Source organism: Dromiciops gliroides, chromosome 4, assembly GCF_019393635.1.
Source record: "Dromiciops gliroides isolate mDroGli1 chromosome 4, mDroGli1.pri, whole genome shotgun sequence".
In the NCBI taxonomy this organism is placed as follows: Eukaryota; Metazoa; Chordata; class Mammalia; order Microbiotheria; family Microbiotheriidae; genus Dromiciops; species Dromiciops gliroides.
Genome location: NC_057864.1, coordinates 480,961,489 through 480,985,106, shown reverse-complemented (window position 1 = coordinate 480,985,106; position 23,618 = coordinate 480,961,489). Strand labels below are relative to the sequence as shown.

At 49.9% G+C, this 23,618-nt stretch overlaps 1 protein-coding gene across 2 annotated transcripts in view; it reads right to left on the bottom strand.

Annotated features, from left to right (window-relative positions):
• The window catches only part of COL26A1 (collagen type XXVI alpha 1 chain), a 255,016-nt gene that overhangs the window by 17,301 nt on the left and 214,097 nt on the right, over positions 1-23,618 (bottom strand). For both annotated transcript variants that reach the window (XM_043964456.1, XM_043964457.1), the window contains exons 4-6: positions 19,659-19,720; positions 3,842-3,989; positions 593-709 (exon numbers count right to left, since the gene is read on the bottom strand). In XM_043964456.1, coding sequence (XP_043820391.1) covers positions 593-709; positions 3,842-3,989; positions 19,659-19,720 — 327 coding nt within the window. The remainder of the gene's footprint in view (positions 1-592; positions 710-3,841; positions 3,990-19,658; positions 19,721-23,618) is intronic.

Sequence of the window (23,618 nt, the reverse complement as noted above, 5' to 3'; positions counted from 1 at the left end):
CCCCACAGGTGGAAAATGTTCTTTCTGAGAGCTGGGAAGAGAAGCCAGGCCTCCAGACTCCAGCCCCATTGGGACTCCCAGACCCCATCAGCCAGAGGATCCCTGGCAACAGCCCTGTTGGAACACTGGCCTCAGGAGCAGCTTAGGGAGACGGTGGCAGGTCAGTACTGCCCTCACAGCACCTTTGGGAGTCCCCTCCCACTAAGGGATGGAGGTACCTCCTAGCCTCCTTGAGAATGTCTGGGATCAGGTGGGAGATGGATAGTACCACTGGCAAAGTGGGCACAGGCCGTAGGCCTTTCTCCTCCTGCCTGCCTCCTTCAGATGAGTAAACCGAGGTATGGAGAAGGAAGGACACCGGACCAGGCTGGTGGTAAATGAGGGGCAGAGTGAAGGTCTGTTAAAAACCCCAACCTCCTGAGCAGCTGTTGGTAGGAACCAGCCAACCAGCCAACTCAAATGGTGCCCTTCAGGATGAATCGGAAGCTGGCCACCTCAGGGAGGGCCTGTCTGATTCCATTCTCCCATGATAGACAGAAGCCCAGCATGTGAACAACAGGCAGGAAAGAAAATCTATCCTTCGAAGACTTACCAGGGGGCCCCCTCGGGCCCATCTCACCCATCTGGCCCCTTTCGCCCTTTGACCCAGGGGGCCCTGGGAGCCCTGAGGGGCCCACAGGTCCTGGAGGCCCCATCTGTCCAGGAAATCCTGCAGAAAGAACAAGGCCAACAATGAGAACACTCAGCAGCCTGGTTCACCCCTAAAAAGATTTATTCATTTGTTTCTCAGTGAGATCCTAGAGATTCCAAGTGACAAAATCATAGAATAATAGACCTAAGGCTGGAAGGGCATCAGCACCTATCTAGTCCAATCTCTTCATTTTACAGATAAGGAAACGGAGGCTCAGGAAATAGAGACTTAAAAGTCTTGCCCAAGGTCAGAGGTAGGATTTGAATCCAGGTCCTTTGGGGAAACCATCTTGGGTTATCAAGGCTTCAAGCTGTTGTGGCGAAAGCTAAGCAACCATTAAGATGACTCAAAAGGGCCTATGCAAATTCTTACAGCAATAATGTGGGATTCAAACAAATTTTCTTTTTCTTTTTTCTTTTTTGTTGTTGTTGTGCTTCGAATAAGTGAGCCACTGGTAGAATCTTGGGGAAACCTGTGATCAGATTGTGAACTGCTTCGGGGCAAGGATCCTGTAAAAACAACGGCTAAGCAGCATAGTAATAGCTACCATTTATTAAGTACCTACTATGTGCCAGGCACAGTGCTAAGAACTTTACAATTATCTCATCTGATCCTCATAACAACCATGGGAAGTAGGTGCTATTGTTATTAACCTCATTTACAGATGAGGAAACTGAGGCAGACTGAGGTTTAGGTGACTTGTCCAGGGTTCACACAGCTTGTAAGTGTCTGAGGCTGGATTTGAACTTGGGTCTTCCTGACCTAAGACCCAGTACTCTACCCACTGTGCTACCAGCAGCCCCAGCAACAGTTCTTCGAGGTGGGTTGTACAAGAATTAAAATTCTCATCTTAAGAGTGAGGAGAGAGATTCAGAGGCATCAGGTGACTGACTTGTCTGTGGTCACAGCTAAAAAGTATAGGAGCCATGATCTGAACTCAGTGTCCCTGAGTCTAAGTTTAATCTATTCCTGCCCCGCCGCCGCGCCCCCCCCCCCCCCCCCCCCCCGCCCCCGGCCTCACAGGGCCTGGGCCTGGCTCAGGTTGTCCAGGGACTTCTGTTACAATGGGGCGTGCTCAGGATGTGGGAAGGAAACCAGACACCTCTTTGTTCTAGCTAAGAGGCAGGTGGTGGGGGTCCCAAGGGCGCTCCTGTTGGGACAAGGGCTACCAGACACCCAGAGTAGGGGCAGTAGGGAGTTTGCTCCAAGACTTCTTAACCTGGCTGAGATTTCTGGGAAGAATGAATGAAAAGACATTTACTAAGTGTTTATGGCCAATTAGAATTTATCATCTCGGGAGTAGCTAGATGGCGCAGTGGATAGAGCACCAGCTCTGGAGTCAGGAGGACCTGAGTTCAAATCTGGCCTCAGACACTTAACACTTACTAGCTGTGTGACCCTGGGCAAGTCATTTAACCCCAATTGCCTCACAAAAAAAAAAAAAGAATTTATCATCTCCTTTGCTTTCCATAATGTCTGTTCCTGAGTCCTAGAGTCCTCTCCCTCCCTGCTTCTTCCTAAGCATAGAAGGATGGGGTTCTGTGGCTGTCAGTGCGGCCCTTCCTGGCAAACGCTTCCTTCCTCCTCATCAGGCTGAGGCCTCATGGAGAGCAGGGAGCGTTTTTGCTCCCAGTGATCACCAGTGTTTAACACAGGGTCTGGCACATAGTAAGTTCTTGCTAAATGATTGCTGACATCCTCTTTAGGAGGGTGCCATTGTTTGCTGAGCTGGAAAATAAGCAGGTTGGACCCAGGATCTCCAGGGTCTGAGGGCCCATCAGCTCCAAGGACGGCATGGAGGGTTTGTCGTCTGTGTCCTGGGGGATACACACACCCAGGGAGACTCCGGATAACCCCCAGCTGGGGGTGCCCTGGCCCTGCTCATTCATTTGGGGGTTGGGGGGCTGAGCGCTTCTTTTTTCCTTCCTGGTCTGAGCCATTTCTGGATTCTGTTGTTTGAGTACAAATCCATGCGTCATGGTCATGGTGAGTTGCCAGCTCTCCATCCCATTCCTCTTTTTTTTTTTTTTTTTTTTTTAGTGAGGCAATTGGGGTTAAGTGACTTGCCCAGGGTCACACAGCTAGTAAGTGTTAAGTGTCTGAGGCCGGATTTGAACTCAGGTACTCCTGACTCCAGGGCCGGTGCTCTATCTACTGCGCCACCTGGCTGCCCCCATCCCACTCCTCTTTAACCGAAAGTCTGCCCTCCCTTGGACGCCCCTCCCAAGACCCCAACTTAGATTCTACTTGTCCCCTTCAAGGTCCTAACTTAGCTACAAGGAAAGATATGGTGGGAGGAGAGCCAGGCCAGGGCTGGGCAGCTTGTTCGTCCATCTCTGGCCATCAGGCAGACAAGCCCAGGGTTAGACATGGCTGGAGAGAGAGGCTGGTGGCCCATCCCCTAGCACTACATGGCCCCTCTCCATCACGAAGACCCAACGAGGAAAGTGTAGCTCCCCACCACCCTGTCCCAATCTGGGACTCCCCAAGCTTCCATTTCATTATTCCTTAAACATGGTCCTGGGAGCTTGGCATGGGGTGGGGTGGGGGGAGCTTGGCAGGGCACAACTTCCTTAGTGTTACCACTTGTCTTAAAACTTGGGAGCCTTCTGGAACCTGCTCCTGAGTCCTCCACAAAACCCTCATTCTCCTTGTCTGTTAAAAAGGTTGAGGAGGGAGGGTAAGACTGTGAGGTCCCTCTAGCTCTAGGTCAGTGGTCCTATGATCCCCTGGGAAGAGCTGTGTCTCATTTCACAGAGAGTACACTGGGGCTCCAGACTTATGAGCCTGGGATTCCCCTGAGAACCACAGAAAGCATAAGGAAGATGAGCAGTGTAACAAGAATCCATTGAGTCACTTCTCCTCCCTCCATGGGGCCATTTGAGTTTTCTCTTCATCCCCAGCATCCGGGGGTTGCCTGTAGGAATCATGAACTGACAACTGGGGTGGGGGGGGGCTGCAGGGGGCACTGGAGTAAGCCCTGCATCTGGAGTCTGAGGACCTGAGTTCAAATCCCTACTTGACACTGCCTGTGTGAGCTGGGCCAGTACAAGGACCCTGAGGATGGCTCCTGGATGGTCTCTCAGGCTCTGTAATTAGGAGTTTTCAGTGCTAAATCAGTCTCCTCCAAGACCCCGCAGATACACTCACCGACTTGTCCTGAAGGGTTCCTTCTCATAGTCCCAGGATTAGACAGTGGGATGGCATCTGGTAAGAAATCTTTATGCCAAGTTGGGGTTGTCTTGGTAATATCATTTTCTGAAGTTACCACACTTCCAGCTGCTTCCAGAAGAAGAATCTGCATGAGATATTGTGGGAAAACCCATTGGGTGAGGAGTCGAATCTAAAAAACATGGTGGTCATCATGGAAAAATCCAGAGATCCTGGCTTCAGATCCTGCCCCTGATGCTCAGTCCTTGCGTGACCTTGGGCAAGTACCTGGCCCCTGGTTTCCTCTCTATAAAATGAGGGGGTTGGGCTGGAGGGGCTCTTGGGTCCCCTGTAACTATACATCTATGCCCCTCTGATCCTGGAAAGGTAGGCCCATGCAAGGCTCTGTGTTTTTCATAGACAACATGCTCACGCTCCATTATCCAAGATTCTGAAACTGAAATGGGGGTGTTAGAATAGGAATGTCATATTAATAACAATAATATACAATGAATAACAATAATCACACAATCCTTTCACTCGTGAAACGAAAGGGCCTCTCACACAGCAAAGATACCAAGGCTTTGGGGTCTAATTGCTTCTAAGGATTAGCGGGTTGTTCCTTCAGAGTAGAGAACTAGAGTAGGGGGTGGTGTCTGTGACCAGAGAGCACAAAAGACAGCTGTGAAAATAAGCAGCCCCAAAGCTTTCTTCGGTCCTTTCTTTCAGCCCACTGCCCAGCTGCGTACCCATTTGGCCAAGTTTTAATTCCTTCTCCAGAAGGGCATTAGGTCTGTAAGAGTGGCTGCTAACATGCAGGAAAATGATTCCAGGGGACCCTTCATGGGCGGGCAAAGCAAAGGCTCCTGGGAGTGCAGGCAACCTCCCTGGTCCAGCGAAAAGGAGAGAACATGTGCCCTGTGCGGTCCCAGACTCCACCTCATCGGACTCACTGAGGTAGAGTCAAACAGCTGCACCCACCTTGGGCCAGTTGGAGCGGAATTATTTTCCCTCCTCTTTGAAGTGAAAACTGCTCATCTAGTAAAGTCACCACGATTCTGAATCACTGGAAAATGATGAAAGGCAGAGCCAAGAGCCTAAGCGCAGAGCCCAGCAGGACCCAGCTGGCTCTGGGATTCTTTTGTGAAGCAGAGCACAAGCCAGCAGAGGTCACTAGCTGCCTGCCAGACGGCCAGCTCGACCGAAGCCTTGGTGCTTGGGCACCTGGGAAGCTGTTATTATCATCACCACGGGTTGTCTTGTTCTTCCCTCTTCTCTCCCTTCTTCCCTTCCTGGAATCTAGCTGAGGATGGCAGGGGGCCTCTGCTTCCAGGGAGGAAAGGGGAGGTCTGGCTTAGGAAAATCCAAGATAATACACAACAAAAGCATAGCCTGATGTGGGAAGCTCATGAGCAGGGTCCTTGGTCATGTCACATCAAAGCAAAGAGAAACATTCCACCCACCAGTTTTAAAAAAATGGTTTCATGCCTAATTAAAAAAAATGTAAAAATCAATCAACATGCATTTATTAAGTACCTACTATGTGCCAGGCACTGCTAAGCACAGGGAATAACAGTGTATGTGGCACTAGGGCACCAAAGGTGCTAGCACAAGGACCCAGTTAGCAGGCGTTGCCCCCAGGGACCTTGTCCTTGGGCTGGAGAGGAATAACAAGGTTTGGTTAATACCTGGACTGACAAAAAAGAGCAGAAACCAGCTCAGCCCTGAGGGAGCTTATTACACTCTCATCACCTAAGAGCAAATGTTGGGAAGGCCTCCCCACCTCTGACACCTCCTAGCTCCGGGGGGGGGGGGAAAGCCCGTCTCTGCCTTTCAGAGGGTTTTGCCTTGTTGGAAGATAATCTAGAAGGCAGCACAGCTCTGCTCCCTACCACACCTTCAGTCAAGGATCCCCCAGGTGTGTGTCTTATTCTTGTGGTAGCTAGTCTTTAATGACCTTTGGCCTCTCTTTTTGGCATTATTGATAAGGTGTAAGCTTTTTTCCTTGCCCTTGGTAGCCACGCCCCTCCTCTTTCAGATACCCTCTAGTATGGATCTCCTCTCCCAACACCTGGTTCCCTACAGCTGGTATTGATTGATTGTCCATTGTTCTAGAACTAAAAGGGCCCTTCCCCATTGCCCTTTCTTTTTACAAAGGAGGACCCTGAAGCTCAGAATTGTTAGGTAACTTACTTGCCAGAGCTCAGGCATCTAGACAGTGGTCCCATCGATGCTGCCTCTAACAGCACCAAGCGAGGAGCCAAGGTCCTTCAATGACTGAGCTGAAGGGGTTGCTGGGATATCTTCTGTGCACAGTGGCATTCCTGACCGGCCCCATTCCAGCACCATCTGTACCTCCACACCCCAGAAGAACAGAATGCCTCTATCCCCCTGCCCCCCATGTGAGGTCCACCATTGATCACCATGCCTTCCTTGCAGCCACAATCTGTCCAGGGTGGGATGCCCTTCCCATAGCTGCCTGGGCCCCTCCCCCTCTCAGCACCTGGGCAATGCAATCCTCAGAGACAAGCCCTCAACAATCAGGCAGGTCCTAGGGATCTCATAGATTTAGTCCCCTTTTTATAGAAAAGGAAACTGAGGCACTGGGAAGCTAAGCCAGGCATAATCCTGTACAGAGGTTCCCACCTCTAAGCCCCATTCTCCTCCCCTTTTCTCCAGCTAGAAAACCGTAAAGAAAACCAGCCAGGCTTTATCTCACCCTCCCCTCAGCACCACAGAATTCAGGCCCCTCCTCCCCAGCTGACTAAGACCCTCGGAATGTCTTCTGCTGGCTCAGCAAAGTGACATTGGAGTCTGGGGAGTTTCCTGCTGAAGGGAAATGTGTGTGAGGAATGGTTTCCAGGCAGCTGCTCCCAGACAACAGAAAGCTGCCACACTTCCCTCAGGGAAGCCCCCTCCCCACTGGCCCCAGGCCTGGCCCACCAGTTAAGGGGGGGTGCATGCCGGATGGGCAGGTTGGTATTTCCCCTCTGGCCCCAGAGTAGGGGAAGCATTTTGCCTGAGAATAAGCAAATCCCTGGGGGAGGGGCCCCTTTAACAGACCCCCTGAAGACTCAGCCCAAGTCAGGTGTCTAGACAGTCCATTCCAAACATTCCAAACAAAAAAGGGCTCCCTGCTCCCCTCCCCCACTTCTAAGAGGTGCAAGCTGCCTGAATGGCTCCTGGTCAGCCCCAAGGGCCAGACAACACTTCCTCACTCCAGGATCGAAGGGCACAGAACTGCCACATGAGAGCCTGGATTGTGCTGGTAAATGTTTAACAACTGGCTTTCCAGGGGGAAAAAGACCTGCTTGATGGTACATTGATGTTAAATCTGTATTATTCCCATTTTCTCCTTCACTTCCTCAAGTTTAGGAAATCAACAAAAGAATACATCAAGTCCTGATAGAAGTGTCTGTTGATTTCTGGGGTGGGGTGTAAATGTGCACACTGAATTTTAACAATCATGGGGAGGAAGTGGTAACTACCATCCTAGGGTTTGTGATAGAGAAGAAGGAAGCTGGGCATCATGGCGTGATACACGTCCTAAATTTGGGGAGCAGATCTCAAAGGGTCCAGAGGAAGGACAGGTCAGCCCAGGAAGGATGAGAAGTTTTAAGAATGAAATTCTCATGATACAAAGGGAAACAATTCTCTTGTGGGGGAAAGAAGGGACCTTGTCCAAAGAGAACACTGTAGATTCACAAGGAACTCACCAAGGTTGGAGGAGCAGGTTTATTATAAGAGGATGCTAATATGTTATATTTGGGAGACCTGCGGGACATCCCAGTGGGCAAGTCCCAAAGGCAATGACTTGGCATACTCACTCAGATGTTCCAACCAACCAGACTAGACTTCTCATTATCTGCAACAAACATCCCATACTCTCCAGCCTTACTTTACTCACATCACTCCCTCACATCACATCTGAAATGCCCTCCCCCCAACCATCTTTACCTGGAGAAATACCAGTCATCATTCAAGAGCCAGCCCTAATGCTAGCTCTTCCCCTCATGATGCCCCATGATCAGGGCAGCTAGGTGGCGCAGTGGATAGAGCACCGGCCCTGGAGTCAGGAGTACCTGAGTTCAAATCCGGCCTCAGACACTTAATACTTACTAGCTGTGTGACCCTGGGCAAGTCACTTAACCCCAATTGCCTCACTAAAAAAAAAAATAATAATAATAAAAATAAATAAATAAATGATGCCCCATGATCTTTTCCTCCTCCGGAATTCTCTCCTGTACATATCATGAATTCTTCTTATTTACAGATTTGTTGGATCTCCTGCTAAATTGAAGTTTTCTGAGGGTAGGGATCCATCATCTTATTTAATTTTTCATCTTGTAAAAGAATCCCTTTTGCACTCAGCCCCCCTGCCCCCAAGCTCTTAGTAAGCACAGGTAGGCAGTTTGTAGCATTTAATTGATGTCCTACTTCTGAGTTTGGAATAACTGCATTCCTAAACAAATATATTTCTTAGTTGTCTGTGCTGCTCTTGTCAGTAATGGCATTCCTTTTTGAAAAATAAGGTTTAGGGGTCCTCTAGGTGGCACAGTGCATAAAGCACTGGCCTTGCATTCAGGAGGACCTGAGTTCAAATACAGCCTCAGACACTTGACAGTTACTAGCTGTGTGACCCTGGGCAAGTCACTTAATCCTCATTGCTGCAGGGGCCAAATTTTAATTGGGGAGTGTTAGTTAGGTGGCTTCCCACAATATTGGGACAAGGAAGGAGATTAACGACCTCTTTCAAAAACAGAACAGGGTTTATTAACAAGAACGAACTTAAAAACACAAGTAAGATTAGTAGAATTAAGGGAAAGAAAAAAAAGGAATGGGGGAAGGAAAACAATACAACCTGAATCACACCACCACCCAGGGCTCAGCAGAGCACACAGCTGTGTCCTGTCTCTTTATGGCTCCAATCCAGAGTGGCGAAACTCCTCCCTTCTCCTTACCAGCAACACCTCTGGCTCCCTGGAAACAGGGCGGACAGACGCACAGCCCCAAGCTAATTGGCTGGCAGCCCTGATTGACAGAATTAACAAGTGGCTCTACAACTGCCAGCCTCTCTTCAGCTTTCTGATGCCAGAGGTCACCTGACTGCCCTCACCTGGCTTCCAGTCATGGTGGAGCTGCCTTCATTAAATTTGGCCAAGCCCATGCACAACACTGGATCAGGTCTGGGGCAGCTCTGGGACCAGAATGCACCTCTTTGCAAAGACCCCCTGCTGCTGCTGGCACCTCAATGAAGAGGGCAGAAGCTTCACTCCTCAGAGTGGGAAGATTTGGACAGATGACATCCCCAGACCAGAGAACCAGTTCCAGCACCCAGGCCTCCTGGCTCCCATGTCCACAGCCTTCATGCTCATGGGCATTTGTCTCTTCTCTACAAGTTTAGCAAGAAAATGGTTTTCTGTTCTGTGGCCGGAGCTTGGCTCGCTACTCAGAAGGAAGCTGATACGACTTCTCCGCTGTTTTTGGATCAAGGGGGCAGTCAATCTCTCTCATCCATGAGATTGCTGGGTGGTGCTGGTTACACCTCATCCCAGAAGTATTCTCCCAGGTATTTAACGCCCTGGAATGCCTGCTGAGTGACGGGCCTTCCAACTGGGCACTGAAGCAAATGGAACAAGCTTCCTTTGGCTCCTGAGGACTTGCCATTGAAACAAATTAGAAACAGCTCAGGCCTGGGTCCTCACCCTTTTGGGTCCCCCTAACTAATTGTCAAGTAATTTGAGAAAGCTGATCTTATCCCCATCCTGCAGGTCATGAGCTCACTCTAGTCCGACACATGGCATTGGAATGCCCCAAGAAACCAGGCACAGGCCCAGCCATCCTGGAGCCTATTGTGGAGTTGACTTTTGCTCCCCCAGTCATTGCTCGCACCCTTTGGCCAGCTGAGCTGACGCCAGCCTGGTCTACTTGTTACCGTCCCTGTGGTCGACAGGCTCAGTGTACGCACAGCCATGAGATCAAGCTCTTAAAGCTAAGGGGGCGTCTAACAACCTGTGCTTTGTAGCCATTTCTAGGAGGATGGAAGGAGGGGAGAGTGGCTGGGTCGGCCAGGCTGCTCACTTGCCGCGTGGCTCCTTTCTTACCTGGGTGGGCAGGCACTGCTGCCTTGAGATCATTTCTCTACCCAGTGTTTCTCGCAGTGTCTGGCACTTAGCAGGCACTTAATAATTGCTGACTGACCACTGCCTTCTGTCACAGTGACCTTTTGCCTTTGAGGTCCATGCAACTCACTTGCACCAACTTCTCCTCTTCCTTACTGCTGCCAACCCTTGGCCTCCATGTCATTTTCTGAGCTTTCTCAGGAACATAAACAATAATGACTATTGTTTATATGATACTTTAAGGTTTGCAAAGTGTTGCACACACACTATCTCATTTGATCCTCACAACAATCCTGGGAGTTAGGTGTTCTTTTAATCTCCTTTTTAAGAGCAGAGGAAGGGGAAATGTAAGTGACATTAACCTTCTTGCTGTTCTTCCAACAAGACCCTCCATCTCTTGACTCTGAACTGTCCCCAGTGCTGAGAGCCCTCTCCTTCCAAATCTCTCCATGTCTTCATTTCCCTGGATTCCTGCAAGCATCAGCTAAAATTTGACCTTCTCTAAGTTGTCTTTCCTAGCATTTCTTAATCTTAGTGCCTCCTTCTGAGATTACCCTCAATTTATCATGGGGATAGCTCATTAATTTTCATGTTGTCTCCCCATTAAACTATGAGCTCCTTGAGGGGAGGGACTGTTTTTGCCTTTCTTTGTATACCCAGCACTTACCACAGTGCTTGGCACATAGTGGGTGCTTTAACAAATGCTAGTTGACCGGCTATGTAAGTAACTGAGATAAGAGTTGAATCAAGTCTTCCTGATTCCAAGTCCAGTACTGTACCACTCTGCCATCTGACTGCCTCACTTGTGGGCTTCCTCTCTAACTCATTCCCTGCCTCAGGGACCTCAATATTCCAGAAGTGACCTTTGAAAAAGAAATTTCAGGAGAGTGTGAGAGCTAAGATCCAACAGTCTTTGGAGAGGATGGCTAATGAGGAACTGGAAAGAAGCCATAGCAATCAGCTTGTGTTGATGGAACCTCTCTGTCCCTCCAGTGACACAATGGTCTTAACCTCTTCGACCCCCACAGTACCTTCAACCTCCCCATCTGAACTGTGCCACCTGCAAGATTCGGAATTTTGGACTTCCCAAGTCAGCAACAACCATCCATCTTTCCACATCACCCACTCACACTAAACAGTCTTCGTCCTCATCTATTGATGCCCCAGGTCGTTTTTGCCATTCTAGCTTTCTTCACCTCTCTAGCCTTGACTTTAGGGTCCCCCATTTTCATGTCTCTCTAGCTACTAGCCAGGAAACACCTGCCTCCCTTGCTTTCTACCATTCCCACCAGCCAATTCTCATCTCTGAGTAACCCAAGCATTTGTTTTCTCTTTTTCTCTAAGGACACCAAGCCTCGCCAGTCACAACATGAAGCTAGTCTCCCCATCTCCACGTTCATGGCACACACAACCAAAACCAGGAACATGCTGATGCTGCACAGTATTCACTCCATGCCCTTGTTAACGGTCTCAGGCCCCACAGTGAATGTCTGGGCCTTTTCTTCTCTCTTGCTCTCCACAGCACACTCGGGCAGCTCACCTGGTCTCCTCTTTCCCTGCCAACACTGAAGTGAACCACCAAGAGCTTCTTCAGTGTTCCTTCCCATTTTCCCAAAGTTCTTAGCATAGTCACTTGCTTTCTTTTCCTTCTAGAAGCTCAGGTCCCATGGGCACAAATAGCTATGACATAAGTTAGATTAAGATAAGAGTTGTAAAATATTTATAGCAGCTCTTTTTGTGGTGGCTAAGAATTGGGAATCATGGCTAAACAAGCTGTGGTATTGGACTGCAATGGAGTGTTACTGTGCTGTAAGAAATGACAAGCAGGATGATTTCAGAAAGGCCTGGAAAGACTTGGATGAACTGATGTCTAGTGAAGTGAGCAGAACCCGGAGAACACTGTGCCTAGTGACAGCAATATTGATCGATGAAGAACTGTGAATGACTTAACTATTCTCACTCCCAAAGGAATACCAATGAAACACACTATGCACCTCCAAGAAAGAACTGATATTGATGGAACAGACTGAAGCATGCGATTTTTCACTCTTTCTTTCATTTTTTCTCTTTTGTTTGAATCTTCTTGAACAGAATGACTATCATAGAAATGGTTTATATAATTGCACATCTATAACCTATAGATCTGATTGCTGCTTACTGTCTCAGGGAAAGAGAAGGGGGAGAAGGGAGGATAGAATTTAGAACTCAAAACATTAAATGAAAATGCTTAAAAATGGAAAAAAAAAAGATGAGTTGTAGTAGAAGCCAAAAGTGGGGGGATGAGAGGGGCACAGGGGAGGAAAGAATTCCGGATGTCTTCTTCCGGTCTTTGAGAAGATTGGATTTCCCGACGGGCCCAGGGGAGGGCCTGTGAAAGGGTTTTGGCTGCCACCTGGTGGGGGGCACAGCTGCCAGACCAGACTGATTATCAGGAGGCCTGGTCTTGGGGAAAGCCAGGATGCTGCCCTTGGTCTTGTCATAAAACCCTTTCACCAGGCTTTCCTGTGCTCCTTCCACCCAGTGGTCCCTTTCAGTGGCCCCTGTTCCCCATTTCCCAGAGGTTCTTTCTGCTCCCCAGGGTGCTGCAGTCTGTCCCTGGACAACTCAGTTAAACTTGTTTTGCCTCCCAGGGAGTCAGTCAGTTACCGGCTCCTAACAACTGCCCCCCCCCCTTTTTTTGGTTGGGGCGATGAGGGTTAAGTGACTTACCCAAGGTCACATAGCTAGTAAGTGTCAAGTGTCTGAGGCTAGATTTGAACTCAGGTTCTCCTGAATCCAGGGCCAGTGCTCTATCCACTGCACTACCTAGCTGCCCCCTCCAACTGCCTTTTAAAAGAAAATCTTAGAGAGGATTAACCCATAGGAATGAATCCCTGATAGTAAACTGTCAGATACAATGGCAGTGGGTGAGGTAGGGGGTGCTTAGGGGTCCTGGATCTAACTATGGCATGTCAAGGCTTGAAACCCTTAAATATCATCAGCCATCAACCCCTTTTAAAAATTGCAGGCAGGGGCAGCTAGGTGGTGCAGTGGATAGAGCACCGGCCCTGGATTCAGGAGGACCTAAGTTCAAATCCGGCCTCAGACACTTGACACCTACTAGCTGTGTGACCCTGGGCAAGTCACTTAACCCTCATTGCTCCCCCACCCCTCCAAAAAAAATTGCAGATGGATGGGGAAGCCTCCTTAGGGAAAAAAGGCTCTTAACCTAGGAGGAAGTTTGCTGTCCTGGTGGGAGGAAGGTGAGCCGGGAAAAACATCACCTGTCTGTCTGAAAGCCCCACCTGCAAGAGCTGGAGAGCAAGTCGTGGCTCCACAGGCACTGACACACAGTCCAAAGATATGGCTTGGAGCAGGTGGGGATCGAGGGGCTCGTCCTCGTCACTAGGCTGCTTTGGGGAAGCAGCGTCTCCAAAGGGCCCGTGCTGCCGTCCTCCACACACACACCCAATGGAGATGCTGAGAGAGCAGAAGATGAGCAGGAGGCTCTCAGCTCATCAATGAAAAGCCACCTAATTGCTTTGTTAATGGAACTGTTCTTCCTCAACCCCTGAGGCCTTAACTACACCTTGTAAGATAAGGAGGTCAGACTCCATCTAGTTCCAGGATTCTACTACATTGGGCAAATCACTTGCCCTTGCTGGGCCTCAGTTTCCTCACCTGTAAAGGGCCTCTGAGACCCCTTCCAGCTCTAGGTCTTGCATCCTGTGACCCTAGGGGCTATGCAAGATGAGGAAGGAGGAGTCCATCAGGAACCAATGCTGCCCAAGAAATGTCTCTCGCATCTTTCCCTCCCTTTTCACTTTTCACTGGGTGAATTCAGCACATTGCACATGCAGCATTTGGCTCCATGATCAGAGTTTGAGGGAACAACAGTTGCTGCCTGTAAGAAGCTGACATCCCATTGGCCAGGGGGAAGTCAAGGCTGGTCCTCATCACCTCCCGGCTGGGCTTTTTGACATTGGCCCTGCCTCTCTCTCTGGTCCCTTTCCCCTTCAATTGTGCCTAGATGTGACTGTCAGAACAATTCTCCTACAGCACCGCTCTGATCACAAGCAGTTCTCATTATCTGTTGGTATTCAAGGCACACCATGATGGTCCCCAACCCAACTTTCAGATTTTTCTCTTGACTTGTGACTCTATGAATCTCTCCTTGGGGCAGTGAAGTGGTGTAGTGAATAGAATGCTTGGCCTGGAGTCAAGAAGACTCTTCTTCTTGAGTTCAAATCCAGCCTTAGACACTTCCTAGCTGTGTGACCCTAAACATGTCATTTAAGCTCTTTTATCTCATCAGTTCCTCCTCTGTAAAATGCCCTGGTGAAGGAAATGGCAAACCACTCTAGTCTTTGCCAAGAAAATCCCAAATAGGGTCACAAAGAGTCAAACACAACTGAAATGACTGAACAGCAACAAAAATCAATCCTTCAAACCCACCAAACTGGTCTAATGCATTACTGGTCTGCCTCATTGATTCCACCCCTATACATTTGCTCAGACTATCATCCCTTCTTGGAATGACCTCCCCCCCTCTTTAGCTTGTCTAAATCCTTGCCCAACTGCTACCCCAACACCCCAAGGCTCCCCCAAACCCCAAGGTCTTCAATGATTTCTTCTCATGGTTCAGTAAAATGTCCTAGATCTGGAGAGACCAGAACCTGGGCCTGAGTCCTGCTTCCTCCATTTATTATCTGAGTGACCTCGGGGAAGCTTCAGTTTCCTTCTTTGTAAAATAAGGATAATAGACACATGACCTGCTCCACCGGGTTGTTGTAGGGAAACCTAGACCCTTGAGGGCTGTGGGGATGTGAAGTGATCAGCAGGCCCCTGTGTGTTCCCACGTGTCCTCCCCTCCGCCTGCCTTTGATAGGTCGTCTTTCCTCAATAGAATGTAAGCAAGCTCTTTGGGGGCAGGAATTGTCATTTTGCTTGTGTTTGTAACTCCAGCACTTAGCACAATGCCTGCCATCCATCTATCCATCTATCCATCTATCCATCCTTCCTTCCTTCCTTCCTCTTCTCTTTTCCCCTTCCCTTCCCTCCCTTTCCCCTCCCCCTCCCCTCCTCTCCTTACCCCTCTCCTCCCCTCCTCTCCTTACCCCTCTCCTCCCCTCCTCTCCTTACCCCTCTCCTCCCCTTCTCTTTACTCTTTCCCCTCTCCTCCCCCTCCTCTCCTCTCCTCTCCTCTCCTCTCCTCTCCTCTCCTCTCCTCTCCTCTCCTCTCCTCTCCTCTCCTCTCCTCTCCTCTCCTCTCCTCTCCTCTCCTCTCCTCTCCTCTTCCTCTGTCTCCCCTGTCTCCTCTCCTCTCCTTCTCTTCTCCTCTCTCCCCTCTTCTCTCCTGCCTCCCTCCCCCTTTCCCCCTTCCTTTCTTCTTTCCCTTTTACTCGCTTCTTCTGCTTCTTCTGTAGAATGAGAGGAGTGACTGAGCTTCTCTGAGTGTCTCCCAGTGTGGAGGTTCTATGGGGTCATCCTCTGGTGCTTTTCTCACCTGGCATATACTCCGCCATCTCCTTGCCTTTGCACTGACTGGCCCTGAGTCTTGAGCTTTTCCTTCCTCACTTCTGTCTCCCAGAATCCTTTGCTTCCTTTATGACTCGGCCCAAGACCACCTTCTACATGAAGCTTTCTTTTCTCGACCCTCCTCACCATGAGGACTCCCCTTCCCATATACTTATGTCTTGCCTCTGACACATAATGACCGTGTGACCCTGGGCAAGTCACTTGACCTCTCAGGGCTTGCGGTGGCCACCCTTCCCTGGCAGAGGGAGTACCCCGTCCCAGTGAAGCTGCAGTCCCAGCCTCTATTCCTATTTCTACACTTAGATGTACATGTTTGCTCTGCTGGTAGAATGGAAGATCCATAAGGGGAGGGAGTGTTTCCTTTCTCCACAGCACCTGGGACAGTGTGGGGCTTAATGACGCTTCTCTTGTACAGGTGCTTTCTCTGATGGCTAAATGGAGGGTGTGGTGTGGCCCAGCCCATGGCCCCAACTCTTCTTACCCCGGTGTTTTAATAGGAACACCCTGTGAGGCTGAGTCATTCACACCTGGTGCTTGTTGGCAGCCTCCACTTGCACCATCCTGTGGGCTGCAGGCACATCAATCCTGGCACCAAATCTGCGCAGCTCAAGGATTTACCGGTGTCCGAATGGGAGGGGACTGGAGAAATGAATGGCTGGTGACAAGGTGGAGTTGCCAGGCCGATGGTGGGCAGGCACGAGGCCATGCCGGCCTCCCCAGAGCGATGTGACTTTTCCCATGCCTGTGTTCTGAGTCCCTGCCAGCCACAAACCGAGGCCGTCAACCCCACCGGCCCGTGCCAAGCCAAACAGAGGTCTCATGTGGGAGGGGAGAAGTCAGCCTGTGAAGGCCATGCCTCGGGAGGCATCGCCACCGTCCTCTCCCTGGACTCCTCCTTCACTCACACCTCTGGTTCCAGAGACAGAGAGCTGGCACCTCCCAAGGCCGGCCCCCAGCACGCCTGACCACATTCAGCCGCCTCTCCCTGCCAGGCTCCAGGCTGGAATCCATCAACGCCACCCCTCTGGACACTTCCTCATCTAATAGGATTTTCCTTGTTCCAGCCCCAGCAGGAGGCAGTGACCTAACATGGGGGAGAGGCTGAGTGCACCCCCTCGGTGGCAGCAAAATCAGGGGGCCCCAGAGCAGGCCCGAAGGCCACTTGCCTCCTTCTGCTGACTCGCTCCATGGACGGCTGAGAGTCTGCAAAGGGCTTCCCACATTACTGTTGGATGAGCCTCTCAACAGCCGTGTGAGAGTGGCATTCTGGGGGTTATCATCCCCATTTTGCAGGTGAGGAAACTTGGGCCCAGAGAAGTTCAGTGACTGGCCCAGGGTCACACAGAAAGTGTCTAAAGCAGGATGTGAACTCGGGTCTTCCCAGGTGCAAGCCCTGCACACTGTGGTTCTCAGAGATACTTGCCCTCCTCAGGCAGACGGATCTTTTCCCCAGTCCTGTCTTCTCCAGGTTAAGCATCCCCATTTCTTTCAAACAATCCAGTTTCATTTTTGTCTGTACCCCCAGCGTCTGCCACAGAGCCTTGGATATTGTTGCTGTTGTTGTGTGGTGTCTGACTCTATGTGATCACAAGCTTTTGTCCAGGGAGGTTTTTTGGCAAAGATGCTGGAGTGGTTTGCGATTTCCTTCTTCGGTGTGTCCCCATTTTCCAGATGAGGAACTAAAGCAGCAGATAGGGGTTGTGTGACTTGCCCAGGGTCACGCAGCCATGTAGGGGTCTGAGGCCAGATTTGAACTGAGTTCCTCCTGACTGCAGGTCTGGTGCTCTAGACACTGCAAAACCTCATTGCACCTTGTGTGTTAAGTGGCAAGATGCCGTTTCTCTCTCACAGTTCTGCTTGCCCTTCCCTAGACTGCTTCCACTGTGCCAAACTGCTCCTAATATTCCCCAAGTGCGGTGCCTGGGGTCGAGGCAGAGCCCAAGGGGCCAGCCCCTCCCTCGAAGGGGTCACTGGAGCCTCCAGCTCATCTGGGGCATAATTGTGAACCTAAGTGAATGACACTCATCCTACGAGCCTCAGCAGACTCCTTTGTCCAGGGTGTTCCTCCTCTGCCTTCTACAAGCCATCAGTCAAAACAGACTAGGACCAAGGACAGAGCCTGGGACTTCTCCACAGAGACCGCATCCCTGCAGTGACATCAAACTGTCAATGGCTACCCTTTGGATCTAGCCTTTTGGAAAGTCTGAACCCACTGAACTGCCCTATCATGGAGCCCATCCTTGTCCAAAGATCAATCAGGAGGAGAGACTGTGTCAAAGGCCCTGCTGAAATCCAGGTTCACTGTGTCTATAGGGCAGGTCCCTGACCTGCCAGTCCAAAATAAAGGTAGCCTAGATGAAGATATGCTGACTCTTCACATCACAACCTCCCAAGACCTCAGTTCCCTCATCTGTAAAATGAGGGGGCTGGATGTGATGGCCTCAAAGGTCCTTCTCAGCTGTAAATCTATGATCACATGATTGTAGGGGTGGGCCCTGGTGAGCCAGAAGGGGGTGTGGCTAGCCAGAGCTGAAGGGATATTCAGTTTGTAATTGGCTGGCTACAATCCTTCAGCCAGATGGGTGGACACATGCTTCCTTTAGTTGGACACTGATGACCTGGGCTCCCAGAGTGAGACAAGATTGGACTATCCCCACGCTCAAGGGTGGCTACTCAAGGCAGCTGTTCAATGGCCTCCTCTGGGGCACAGCAGCTCAAGGAGAGAGCATGGGTCAGGACCCCAGCGTGGTGGCAAACTGCCTGCAGTGCCAAACAACAGCCTTCTGACTGACCCTGAGCATCATGGGATCGTGGCTAGAAGGGACCTTCCTCCCACCACCTTCATCTGACAGGGAGCTACTGAGGCTCAGCTGAGACCAGCCCTCAGGGCTTCTGATGCCACAATCATTCTTTTCTGTAAAATGAGGTGGTGGCTCAAGTGACCACCAAGGTCCCTTTCATGTCTGAAGTCCACGAACTGCGGTGGGAATGCAAACTCTCGCTGTCCATGGAAAGAACCAACCCCTCAACATTCTGGGGCTATGGAACAAACCTGTCGTGAAACCTCAGGGCACCAGCATCTGCAGGCGCAGAGCTTGGGAGGGGGCTCCAACCCAACTCTCTCATTTTATACATGAGGAAACTGAGGCCCAGAGGAGGGCGGGATGGGCATCAGCTCCTTGTCTGGGACTTCTGTGCTAGGAGGACACCCCCTCTACCTGGGCAGGCCGACACCTTTGCTAAAACCCGTGGAGACTGAGTGGATTCCCTAAGAGACTAGGACATTAAGAGACTTGCCTAGTTATAGGGCAGCTGGGTGGCATAGTGCATAGAGCACCAGGCCTCAAGTCAGGAGGACCTGAGTTCAAATCCAGCCTCAGATACTTCTTAGCGGTGTGACCCTGGGCAAGTCACTTCTTCCTGTCTGTGTCAGTTTCCTCACCCGTCAAATGAGCTGGAGAAGAAAATGATGACCTCTCCAGTACCTTTGCCAAGAAAACCCCAGGGAGTAGGACATGACTGAAATGACTCTTGGCGCTTGGATCTTGATCTGGCAAGGACCTGCTCAAGGTCACACGGACAGTGAGCATCAAGCACAGCGCTGGAGCCCGGCTCCTCTGACCAGAGATCTTTCCACTGTTTGATGCTGCTCGCCCTTCAGAGGCCTTTTGTTCCCATGTGGGGTCTCTGGTGAGAATGCACCCACCAGAGTGTGCAAACCCTCAAGTCTTCTCAGCCACACTTAAGTGGGCATGGATATTCGCTGAAGGTGAGAGCCTCTTTGATTGGGGTTGGGGTAGGGGGCGGGGTAGGATCTAGCATGGAGGCAAAGAGCACAAGAGGGAAGGTGAAGAAGCCACCCATGGGCCCACGTGGCTGACTCCACGACTCTGTACAGACCCTAGAAGTGACCTTGGACGTCTAAATCAGAAATGCCTGCTCTCCAGGCCAATTTCTTTTCTATCATGGGCCAGGGATTGGGCTGGGGATCCATTTTGAATGGCCCAAGCCAAGCATGTTTCCTCCATGGGTTGCCCTGTTATTGCCCGTACGCCATCCATTCTTTGCCTAACGGGAAGTGGAATTGGGAAAGTGGGGGCCAGCAACCCTGCCTTCTTCTCTCCCTCCTCCCCTTGCCCTCCCTCTTCCCCCTCAGCCCAAGCAGGCATGATCCTGACCTTGACTTCCAGTGCAGACAGCCTCTCACTCATGTCGTTCAACCGGGTGCAATTCATGCATTCTGAAAGAGAGAAACAGAAGTGATATTCTTGCACGAGCCAGGAAGGAGACCGCCGGGTCCAGCCAGCATCTCCACCCTCTGAGCCGTGGGCTCCCAGGGGTGTGCTGGAGCTGGCTTCAACTGCCTTTTGAGAGCTGATTGTTAAATTTTCACTGTGACGAGCTGCACCTTGGAAATGGGCAAAAACACACCTCAGAGCCTGGCTTATTGTTTTGTTGACTGTCTACACTTGAGAAAGGGATGGAGAAAATGTTAATGATGCGTATCACACTTAAAACTCTTGTGGGAGGGGGAAGCTAGGTGGCACAGTGGATAGAGCACCAGCCCTGGATTTAGGAGGACCTGAGTTCAAATCCTGACTCAGACACTTGACATTAACTAGTTGTGTGACCCTGGGCAAGTCACTTTACCCTCACTGCCCTGCAGAAAAACCCAAAAAACAAAAACAAAAACAAAACTCCAACAATAAACCTCTTGTGGGCACATTTTTTTTCTCCCAGAGAAAAACATTTCCCAGCACACCCTGTTCCACACCCACCAAGGCACTGATAGACCTGCCCCTGAGGGTAAAGTTCTCAGGAATGCATCTACCAGGCACCCTGGGCTGGTACCAAGTGTATATTTATATGGTGCTATCTGTCGGACCTATGGTTGCTGGCATAGGTGAATGAGTCAGTGACATTTCTATAAACAAGAGTCTGAGCATTCCCTTGTTGAGGCTCATCACATGCAGCTCCAGACCTTGGGGAAAGTTGAAACAGGTGGCATGGAGGTCACCACAGTGGCACTTTGCCCAACACCATGATCCATGAGAGGCACTGCAATGCCATCTCACCATTATATTCAGGAAAACTTTCTTGTCGTTCGGCTGTCTTTGTGACCCCATTTCGGCTTTTCTTGGCAGAGATACTGGCATGGTTTGCCATTTCCTATTCCAGCTTATTTTATAGATGAAGAAACTGAGGCACACAGGGTGAAGTGACTTGCCCAGGGGCACACGGCTAGTAAGTGCCTGAGGACAGATTTAAACTCAGGTCTTCCTCTACTTCTCTGACTACTGTGAATTCACTTGGACAGTCTTTCTGAATAAATGATGAGGCAGTTCATAATTGAAAACAGGACACCCTTCTCTGATGAATATTTCTTGAATCTTTTTCTCTTCATTCATTCATACAACAAGCATTTATTAAGCCCTTACTGTGTACCAAGCACTGTTTCTGGTTATAACACATTGTGTGTGTTGTGGAGAGTAGAAGAAAGAACTCTTTGCCACCTCCCCTCAGCTCTGCCAGGACAACACAACCCCTCTCATCCCTGTCTATCCTGTCCTGGTCCATGGACAGGGGGATGGACAGGGGAGTCACAGGGCACTGAGGGGCTTTTCTGCAATGAGCTGAGCTTGTCTGCTCCCTCCCTCTGAGGCCCCTCATCTCCTGCCAGAAACCACATCCTGCTGCTGAGGTGGTCCCTGGCACCCCAAGTGTTCCAGTAACCTCCCTGTTTCTCCAGGGGCCTGTTTAATGTCAAACAGCAAGCCAGGGCTTCAGGGATGGTCGAAAACAAAGCAAACATTCTGTTACATTGCCTAAGTTAATGACCTCTGCTCCGGACGGTATCTGTTTATAATAATGCTAGCACTCTGCTTGTAGGATGCTAAAGAGCGTACAAGACCTGTTTACCTTCATTATCAACTGTATCCTCACATCAGCCTCTGGAGGGAGGAGGGGCAGGGGTAAGGACCTTATTTGTGGACCCTGTCATCAGATCTTCAGGGGCCCTAGGCAATGTTGGGGAAGCAGGCTTGGCCTCTAGTTTTCCTGAGGGACTCCAGTGCAGGCAACAAGGATAGCATGAGGTTTCTTTTGAAGAGTGAGAGCAAAATAACACCCAGGGCTGTTTAATCTTTGAGGCTCTTCCCTGCCCCACCCCCAATTCCCATTCATTACCAGGGACCTAAAAGATAGGCAAAGGGGTGGCCTCTCCACAGTGGGGGGGCGCATATCTGAGTTACTTGCTTGTTCATCTCCTGCTCTCGGATGCCACGCTTGACTTTGTCCTTCTGTGGAAAGCCTCCCTTGCCAACTCCAACTCCAGTGGATGTTCTCCCCTCCTCAGAACTCCCCCATCAGGACATGTTTTTGCTCTTTATTTTTCTCTCTGGTCAGGTACTGGTTCAGTACTGGACTTTGTGCCTCCCCAGTCCCCCAGGACCAAACCCATTGCTTTGTCTACAGCAGGTTCTTCCAAAACACATGTTCATTGTTTCATGCTTGTCAAAAATGACGACTGGGGTCTACTCCTCATGACACATACTGACACAAGGAATACTGCTGGGAGGTGATTTGGCCAGGGTCACACAGCTAGTAAGTGTCAAGTGTTTGAACTCAGGTCCTCCTGAAGCCAGGGCCAGTGCTTTATCCACCATGCCACCTAGCTGCCCCTTGTTTTGTTTTTAAGGAAGAGGGAAACTGAAGAAATTCACAGCTAAAATATGATGTCAGAAAATGGGATTTAAATTTTTGGATCTTGGTTTGAAATTTAGGAATAATGTTCTCTTCATCAGAAAAGACAGTGCACCTACAAAGAGGCAGGATCTGATTGAAGGCTTTAAACTGAAAAGGGAGAAAGAGAGATATAATCTATCTGCCAACTGTGATACCAGAAAGTAGCAGGTAAAATGGAAAGGTCAAGAAAAGATGAGCCATCCATGGGAACCAATTTCTAAGAATAGAAATAATAAAACCCAGACTTTCTATTTCTATAGATGAATGCATCAGTGTGTGCAGAGAGAATGACTAAAAATTGACAGTGAACTATATGGAGAGCCTAGTACAACAGAGCCAAGTTTAACCATAGAGACTTACTAAGATGCATTTCAAGGCTTGAATGGTATATTCAAAAGGAAATGAAGAGCTAAAGGGGGTCATGGAGTAACATTACATATTGAGATCTCAGGAAGTGCAGGAACCTGAGGAGGGAAATATAGAAGGTATTTGAATAAGGATTAACAGAGAAAGAAACAGAAGAGTCAGCTGATCTAATAAAGACAGAAAGCAGCAAGCAGCAAGCAGCAATTTGTTCTTTGTTGTTCAGCTGTGTTCAATTGTCTATGACCCCATTTGGGTTTTCTTGGCAAAGATAATGGAGCGGTTTGCCATTTCCTTCTCCAGTTTATTTTTACAGGTGAGGAAACTGAGGCAGAATGAAATGACTTAACCAGGGTCACACAGCTAGTAAGTGTCTGAGGCTGGATTTGAACTCATTAAGACGGGTCTTCCTGACTTCAGGGCTGGCATTCTGTGCACTGTGTCGCCACCTAGCTGCCCCAGCAATAGGTCCTTTTATTTGGTAGGTTGAAGGCAAGGCCACTTGAGAAGGGGCCCTAAGGCAGTTTCTGCTCTCTCTCCCAGGAGGACAGAAGTCAATACCTTCAAGCCGCACCCCCCCCCCCCCCCCGCCCCAACATTGTGGGTAAGCAGGGATAAATCACCAGGGGCAGCACCTTAGTACCTTTATCATTACTGTTTTTAGGGTATGGCAAGAAGACAGAGTGTATATTAATCTTGTGAGAGACTGCTGCTCCCAGGGTTAGCTGTGGTCATGTCAAGCTCTTGCTAGGGCTTCCAGGCCCATCCTCATTCCAAGGATCATTTAGTTTGCCCCAGTTTATTGGGGCAGCTCAGGTGTTCTAAAGGGAAGGGTCAGAGGCAGACACTTATATAGGCTTGATGCATCTCCCTCTTCTGAGATCACAGTCATGTAGGTGTCAACCACCTAGGAAATGAGAGTTTCTAGCTTGGGAAGTTCCAGGCCTGCACTATTCCAGGCCTACAGGATTATGGAGGAGGCAAAAACACTTGATCCCTTCTCTCCACTCACAGCTCAGACCCTTATCATT